Raw genomic sequence first — 8708 nt, 5'->3', positions numbered from 1 at the left:
GGAAGGAAGGAAGGAAGGAAGGAAGGAAGTATATTGACGTGAAAGAAAAGAAAGGAAGATATTAACATGAAAGAAAAGAAAGTGGAAGGAAGGAAGAATATTGACATGAAAGAAAAGAAAAGAAAGGAAGGAAGGAATGAAGGAAGGAAGGAAGGAAGTATATTGACATGAAAGAAAAGAAAGGAAGATATTAACATGAAAGAAAAGAAAGTGGAAGGAAGGAAGAATATTGACATGAAAGAAAATAAAAGAAAGAGGAAGGAAGGAATGAAGGAAGGAAGGAAGGAAGTATATTGACATGAAAGAAAAGAAAGAGGAAGATATTAACATGAAAGAAAGGAAAGAGGAAGGAAGGCAGGAAGATTAGAATAAGAAGTCTGAGGGAAGCCCTGCCTTAGCACCTGGCCATCACAGGAAAGGACAAAGGGAAAGAGGAAAGACATTGAAAAAGAAGGGAAGATGGGAAGAGAGCAAGGAAGGAAAAATAAGGAAAAGAGGGGAAGCAAGAAGAAAGGAGAAGAAAGCGTGAAGGAAAAGAAGAAAAGGAAGGCTATAATGGGAGTGAGGGTGAAGTCCTGCCTTAGCACTTAGCCACCACAGATGCCCTCGACATGAGTGACGTTGAGCTGGCCACATCCACCATGGCCATGTCCCCCTAAGCTCTCTGAGGTCAAACACAACCATGATGCGGCCCTCAATTAGATTGAGTTTGACACCTCTGATGCACGGGGTGGGTCCAGCCGGTTTGCTTGTGTGCAACCTTTGCCCACACATGCGCAGTGCAATTAAAATTGTTCTGCGCATGCACACAACTGAAAAACAAGATGGCGGGAGGAATGGCGTCAACCGGGTTCAGGGGCATGGCAGGCCTGGGTCGCTGCCGGATCCAGACACTACTGGTTTGGCTGAACCGGACCGAACCGGTATGGACCTACCACTGCTTTGATGTATGGCAAGGGATGGGCATGGCCTGAAATCCCTCCCTCCACTTCCATAAAAGCCAAGCTTGAGGCTCACCCACTGAAGGCTTTATAAAGCGGTAATAACACACGTCACACAATTTGGATTCTGTGCCTCTGTTTATACAACCTTATTATAATTTGGGGTGGTGTTTTTTTTTAACACGCCTGAAGCGTTTTACATCTAAGGTAAGAGTCCACCAGCTGCTCTTCACTGGAGTTTCCTTGTCTTATCTTCCTCCGGGCTTCCCTACAGGGACTGGCGGGTGTTCAAAACAAAATTGTAAAAAAAAGAAAGAAAAAATAAAAGCCATAAGCAACTCTTGCCTGAATCCACATCACTATTGTGTCTGTATTTTGGCACGTTTCCCTTTGCCTGTTAAGATATTTTTTTATTATTTCTCTTCACAATTCACTAAGGTAAAGCTTCCCTTTGCACATCTGTGCTAATTGTTCCCAACTCTAGGGGGCACTGCTCATCTCCATTTCAAAGCCGAAGAGCCAGCGCTGTCTGAAGACATCTCCGTGGCCATGTGGCTGGCAGGACTCAACCCCGAAGGTGCAGGGAAGACTGTTCCCTTCCCACTAAAGGTGGTTCCTATTTTTCTACTTGCATTTATTTACGTACTTTCCAACTGCTAGGTTGGCAGAAGCTGGGACGAGTCATGGGTGCTTACTCCGTTAGGCGGCGCTAGGGATTCGAACCACCGAACTGCCAACCTTTCTGATCGGCCAGCTCAACATCTTAGCCCCTGAGCCACTGTGTCCCTTTCCACAATTCATTAGAAGCACTAATAATAATGAAATGATGGCTTGAAAGTTTTTGACCGATCAGATGAAGGCGAGTCACTGGATAAAAAGACTGAGGCTTGGAAAATCCCACGGTGGTTGAAAAAAAGGTAGGTTGGAGAGAGAAGATGGCTTGGAAGGGTCATGGATGACTCAAAGAGGAATTTGAAAGAACTCTAAGAAGAAATTATGGAGGGCATTAAAGGTACCATTGCAGGGACTGGAGGATAAACTATACGAAGAACAGTTGCAGTTATGTATGTCTACTTTAATGAAAAGGGATGTGGTGGCTCAGTGGCTAAGACGCTGAGCTTGCTTATCAGAAAGGTCGGCAGTTCGGCAGTTCGAATCCCTAGTGCCGCATAACGGAGTGAGCTCCCGTGACTTGTCCCAGCTTCTGCCAACCTAGCAGTTCAAAAGCACGTAAACAATGCAAGTAGAAAAATAGGAACCACCTTTGGTGGGAAGGAAACAGGGTTCCGTGCGCCTTCGGCGTTGAGTCATGCCGGCCACATGACCACGGAGACGTCTTCAGACAGCGCTGGTTCTTCGGCTTTGAAATGGAGATGAGCACTGCCCCCTAGAGTCAGGAACAACTGGCACCTATGTGCGAGGGGAGCATTTACCTTTTGCTTTAGTGAAAAGAAGGAGTATGGCAGACTTCCAGAATCTGCCCCTCCTTTGTGGCAGCCCTTTAGATATTGGGACATTGCTATCATGTCACCCCTAGTCCTTCTTTTCACATATCCCTCACACAAAACTGGATGAATGGATTGTGACTTCATTCCTTTCGTAGCACACATATTTTGTCTGGCCTCTGGCAGCTTTCTAGAATATGGAAACTATCAAGCTGCAGGCTGGCATCACAAATATTGTCCAATCTGCCTTAAAGCAACAACTGGGCACTATAAATTCATCCTATGCCTCATTCGTTTTCTAGATCTATGTTCACACAACCTCTTTATCTTGGGTGGGAGAACAAACCCATTTTTCATCAATTTCCACAATACCCTGAGCTGTAAATTTATCCAATGGGCAGGGTTTGCATACATCACAAAGAAAGGTAAAGGCAGATTCAAATATATAGATAATCACAGGACTTCACATGTTGTGATTTTTCTCCAGTTCTTTCCCTTCTCTTCTGTGGTCTCCAGGTACTGCCAACATCCATGATCCAGATTTTATTTTTCTCCTTCTTAGTGACAATTGTTAAGTCTGAGGTGTCATATGGCAAGCCATTGTGTGTCTGAATTCTAAAATCCCAGAGTTGCTGTTGCTGTTGCTGTTGCTGTTGCTGTTTTTTCTTCTTCTTCTTCTTCTTCTTCTTCTTCTTCTTCTTCTTCTTCTTCTTCTTCTTCTTCTTCTTCTTCTTCTTCTTCTTCTTCTTCTTCTCTTCTTCTCTTCTTCTTCTTCTTCTTTTTCCTCCTCCTCCTCCTCCTTTTCCTTTTCTCCTCCTCTACCTTCTTCTCCTTCTCCTTCCTTCTCCTTCTCCTTCTTCTTCCTCCTCCTCCTCCTCATTATTATTATGTGATTAATCTTTGGTGAGATTCATAGCCTTTGGGGCTGGTTGGTAGCTCAACAGCTCCAGTCCTAACCAAGGACCTAGAAACTGTTAAGGTAACGTCGGAGGATATAAAGTGTTCCAAGTAGGGTGGTTTTTTGTAGAATCAGAATGTTCAAGTCTGATAAATTTAAATTTTCCAAATAGCGAGGTAGCCCTTTAGGTATTGCTCCAAGGGCTCCAATTACAGGGCGGGGCATAACCTTTTCCTAGGGGGTCACAGCAACACTTGTAATAACAACACAAATAATTCATACACCATTCGAAGCCCATCAAAAACTGAGTTTATTGACACGATTTAATAGTCAGTATGACCACCATTAGCCCTTCGAACAGCATTCAAACGAGGTGGATAAGAACACAACAAATCTTCAAACAGTTCCGTTCGATTTTCCAGATTTTTCAACACAGTTTCCAAATTCATTCTCAAAGTTTCAACCGAATATCGATTTTGACCTTGCTCCTGAATCATCAGAGCTTCCACTTCATCCTTAATTATGGCCCCAATGTTCTCTGCCGGATTGAGATCTGGCGAATTTCCCGGCCAGACGTCATTGCCCCAAAATTCGACATTGTTTTCCTTTAACAATTGCTGAGTCGCATTTGCACGCATGCAAGGAGCTTTGTCATGAAGAAAGACAGCCTCACCAACCACCAAGACATTGTCTGGATCACTGAGAAATGGAATGACATTCTCCAATAAAATTTTCTCACGGAAATAACTGCCATCCCAGGATTCCCCTTTATCCTTCAAAACCCAATGCAGTTTCTTGGCTGTGAAAATGACGAAAATCCCGATGCAAGTCGGATTGCGAACGATTTGTCGATATCGTTCATGTTTGGCGATGTCGTCGACGTCTTTAGCCCAAATTCGATCGTTCTGGAAATTCGGTTTTCGAATGGCATAAACGAAGAATTCGTCAGATGGCGCCAAATGAAGAAAATCTTCCTCGGTCCATTCAGACAACCAATCGCACAACCAAAGCCGATCTTGAACGTGTGTTTGAGTTTTCAACGGTTTGCAAATGACGTGGAATGGCTTCAAACCTTCTCGTTCTCGATATCGGCCGATTGTCCTTTGATCAACTCGTTTTCCACGAATTTGAAGGATTTCTTGGGCCACTTTTCGGTTTCCTTTTCGTTGTTTGCGACTGCCAGTTGCAATGATGGCTTTGCTTTCTTGGGACAGTTGCAGAGGACGCCCTTCTCCAAATTTTGTGAAACATTCTTGGGCTGTTTTGTTCCAATTATCAGTAACCCAATCGGATGACGTTTCAATTTGTTTGCAATCCATTTTCGATTGATAAACGTCGCTCCAGCATCGCGAGCCTCTCGAAAGGCAATGCATTTTATTCTGTCAATGATCCTTTGTTCTTCCGAATTGAATTTTCCAGCCATTCTTAAAGCAAATTTAACATTTAATAGCTCATTCAATTCAGTTTTTTATGGGCTTTAAAATGAGGTGTCGCGGGAAGTTGTAAACTGCTGTCGATCTTGCTGTGACCCCCTAGGAAAAGGTTATGCCCCGCCCTGTACAATTTGGACAACACACGATTTCTTTTTCCTCAGTCGCTCAACTTCAATTTGCAAGTCCTGGTACTTTGTGACTTTTTCTTGCTGTTTATCTTCAATTCATATATCTCCAGGTATTGCAATGTCAATAAATTATTATTATTATTATTATTATTATTATTATTATTATTATTATTATTATTATTATTATTAACTTTATTCATTAAACATGAAACTCAGTCAACTGAACATTCAAAAATGCATCACAAATACCAGTGACTGGTGCTGATGGTTGATACGGGTTGCTGCCAGCATCCTAGGGATCAACCAAGTACCTTCTTAAAATATACGCTGTTCCAAGCAGTGCAGTTTTTTGCAGTTCCGCTGCTGTTATTGCAGGAAGCTGCAATTTGTTGAATTCTTGGACATGGTACCAAGTGCCCTGATGACAATGGGTATCACTGTTAAATGTTTCATCCATTGCCGTGTACTTTCAATGGTCAGGTCGCGATATTTCATGATTTTTTTTCTAATTCTTTTTCTTTGACTCTGGCATGTCCTGGTACAGCGATATTAATAAACTGTACACTTCAACAACCGTGATATCTAGCATGTTGTGTTCCAAATGACGATCCATCTGTATTCGAAAGTCCCACAAGAACTTCACCATCCCATTTTCGGTGACTTTTTCCACTTTGTGTTCCCATGATTTTTTCCGATACCGGTATGTCGTACTTTTTACATAATGACCAGTGGACTAATTTAGCAACTCAGTCATATCTAGCTTTGTAATCAGTTTGCGTGATTTTGCTGCACTCACATATTAAATGTGAATTATCATTATTATTTCAAAAAACGTAAAATTGCAGCTGCCTGTTCATTAGCTGGCTGTTGGCCTTCCCAGACATTAAATGCTTCTGATACTATTATTATATACTTTATTCATTAAACATGAAACACAGCCAACTGAACATTCCAAAATGAATCACAAATACCATTGACTGGTGCTAATGGTTGACACGGATTGCTGCCAGCGTCCTAGGTATCAACCAAGGACCTTCTTAAAATGTAAGATGTTCTGAGTAGTGCAGTTTTTTGCAGTTCTGCTGGTGTTATTGCAGGAAGCTGCAATTTGTGGATGTATCTTGTAAAATTCTTGGACATGGTGCCAAGTGCCATGATGACAATTGGCATCACTGTCACATGCTTCATCCGTAGCCGTGTAGCTTCAATGGCCAGGTCGCGATATTTTGTGATTTTTTCTAGTTCTTTTTCTTCCACTCTGGTGTCTCTGGGAACAGCGATATCAATAAACTGTACACTTTGGCCCTCTACAACCATGATATCTGGCGTGTTGTGCTCCAAAGGAAAAATCCATCTGTATTCGAAAGATTTTCATGATGATGATAATGATGATGATGATGATGATATTATTGTTGTTGTTGTTGTTGTTGTTGTTGTTGTTGTTATTATTATTATTATTATTATTATTATTATTATTATTATTATGTGGTTAATCTTTGGTGAGATTCACAGCCTTTGGGGCTGGTTGGTAGCTCAACAGCTCGAGTCCTAACCAAGGGCCTAGGAACTGTTAAGGTAACGTCGGAGGATATAAGTTGTTCCAAGTAGGGTGGTTTTTTGTAGAATCAGAATGTTCAAGTCTGATAAACTTAAAATTTCCAAATAGCAGGTTAGTCCTTTGGGTATTGCTCCAAGGGCTCCAATTACAATTGGGACAACAAACGATTTCTTTATTATTTTTTATTTCTTCTTCTTCTTCTTCTTCTTCTTCTTCTTCTTCTTCTTCTTCTTCTTATTATTATTATTATTATTATTATTATTATTATTATAATTATCATCATCACCACCATCATCATCATCATCACAACAACATGAAGCCAAAACTGCCCATTCTTTAGTTGGAGCTGGCTTTCATTTGCATCTTCCATAATATTTATTAATATTAATTGTTGTTATTATTATTATTATTATTATTATATTGACATTAATTAAAGAGAGCCATCTTTCATGGCAGCTCAGCATTAATTAAATTTACTGCAAAAATAATTACACGCAAATCCATCAGGGATCAGAGGTTGCCCGTCGCTTACACGGAAGCAGTGCTAAATTCACACTCGGCTGGTGTCACTGCCGCATGTCTGTTAGGAGGAAATAAATGCATCCCAGATGGACAATTTCATTTAGAGAGTTTAAAAAAAAACAAGGAGGGGGAGGAGGAGGAGGGGGGAAACGGGAGAGGCAATGGGATTCTGAAGGATTAATGAGGCAAAGGGGTTTAGGTTTGCAATTGGATGCAAACTGCAAACATTGTAAGTTGCTAAATCATCACTTAACCTTAATCTTCCATGGAGTTCCAATCACTCACAGGCCGGAGGGCCAATTAACCATGAGCAGCGAAAGGAAGAAAATTTCAAACAGAAGTGATGTGCAGGAGAAGAACAGAACAACCGAGTTGGAAGGGACTTTGGAGATCTTCTAGTCCAACCTCCAGCAGAGTCGGAGAGTGAGGAGGTTGGGGAGGAACATGGGCCAGTCCTGGGGGCTGAGGAAAGCTCAGACGAGGGCTCTGTGTCGGAGGCAGAGAGGGAGCTAGACAGCAGGGAGGCAGAAGAACAGCTGGAGCCTGTTTCCAGTGTGTGCATGCGCAGAGCTGCCAGAAGACAAGAACAACTAAGAAAGCAGGGTCGGCTTTAAGAGTAAAGCCACGCCTTGGAGGTGATTGGCCCCTCCCATAGGAAACAAAGGAGGAGCAAACGGGGAGGGCGCTTTTGCAGGAAACAATTCATTCCTTCGGTTATTTCAAGAGTGGAAAGTTATATTTGTGATTCTAAGAGACTCTGTGCCAAGAGTTGCATTGCCCTGAGTTTGAAACTAGTTATCTGGCAGCGTGCCAAGTGAGATAAGGTTTGTTTGGATAAACATGCCTCTGAAAGACTGTTTGCTAAGCCTTGCTGACTGTGAATGAAAGGAATTCACAGTTGTGTAAATAAAAGAGATTTTGCAGGGACTAAGACTCTGCTTCTTGCTTATTAAGGAAGCCTGGCTCAGAACAGCTTAGGATAATAGGTTGATATTTGAACACTGCTATCATGTCTCCCCTAGTCCTTCTTTTCACCATAGACATACCCAAGTCCTGCAACCGTTCATCGCATGGTTTATTGTCCAGCCCCCTAATCATCTTTGATGCTCTTCTCTGCACTCGTTGTAAAGTCTCCGCATCAATTCTTTTTGTGAAGGATTTCTGTTCAACTGAATGACAAAGCAATTGATTTTCCAATCTTTCTTTCTTTCTTTTTTTTTGGCTTCGAATGTGTACACTCACCTCGATGTCGGTTCCTGCGTTTTCGCCTCCCAACAGACGAGCTACGCACAGCGGGCTGCAACTGGCCAATCTCAATGGGTGTGTTGGTCCGAAAGCTCTCCTTGAACTTCTGCATCAGGGTCTCCACTGTTTCCTGAGACACCTCTGCAGCTGCAGGATGGGGAGACAAGGGGAGGGGAAGGTTAAAGGGGCCAGGAAATGATGCCTCTGTAAAGTTCTATTCTGTTTCATTCCATTCCCTTCTCTTCCACTCCAGTCTATGTTCTGTTTCTGTTCTACTCTACTCTATTCCACTCCATTCCACTCCAGTCTATGTTCTGTTCTATTCTATTCTACTCTATTCCACTCCACTCCAGTCTATGTTCTGTTCTGTTCTACTCTACTCTATTCCACTCCACTCCAGTCCATGTTTTGTTCTGTTCTACTCTACTCTATTCTATTCTACTCCACTCCAGTCTATGTTCTGTTCTGTGCTGTTCTATTCTACTCTACTCTATTCCACTCCAGTCTATGTTCTGTTCTGTTTTGTTCTACTCTACTC

General features: G+C 42.1%; 1 protein-coding gene across 1 annotated transcript in view; it reads right to left on the bottom strand.

Annotated features, from left to right (window-relative positions):
• Positions 1-8317, bottom strand: part of LOC106552739 (astrotactin-2) — a gene marked incomplete at its 5' end in the record, with an annotated part of 151987 nt that extends 143670 nt beyond the window's left edge. The window contains 1 exon segment of the mRNA XM_087707614.1: positions 8168-8317. Coding sequence (XP_087563740.1) covers positions 8168-8317 — 150 coding nt within the window.
• Positions 8318-8708: the final 391 nt, after the last annotated feature.

This window comes from Thamnophis sirtalis, unplaced genomic scaffold (genome assembly GCF_051295495.1).
Source record: "Thamnophis sirtalis isolate CommonGarterSnake01/CBP01778 unplaced genomic scaffold, rThaSir2_p1.2 scaffold_2, whole genome shotgun sequence".
Classification (NCBI taxonomy): domain Eukaryota; kingdom Metazoa; phylum Chordata; class Lepidosauria; order Squamata; family Natricidae; genus Thamnophis; species Thamnophis sirtalis.
The sequence above is the reverse complement of the archived record's forward strand: the minus strand, read 5'-3'. Positions and strand labels throughout refer to the sequence as shown.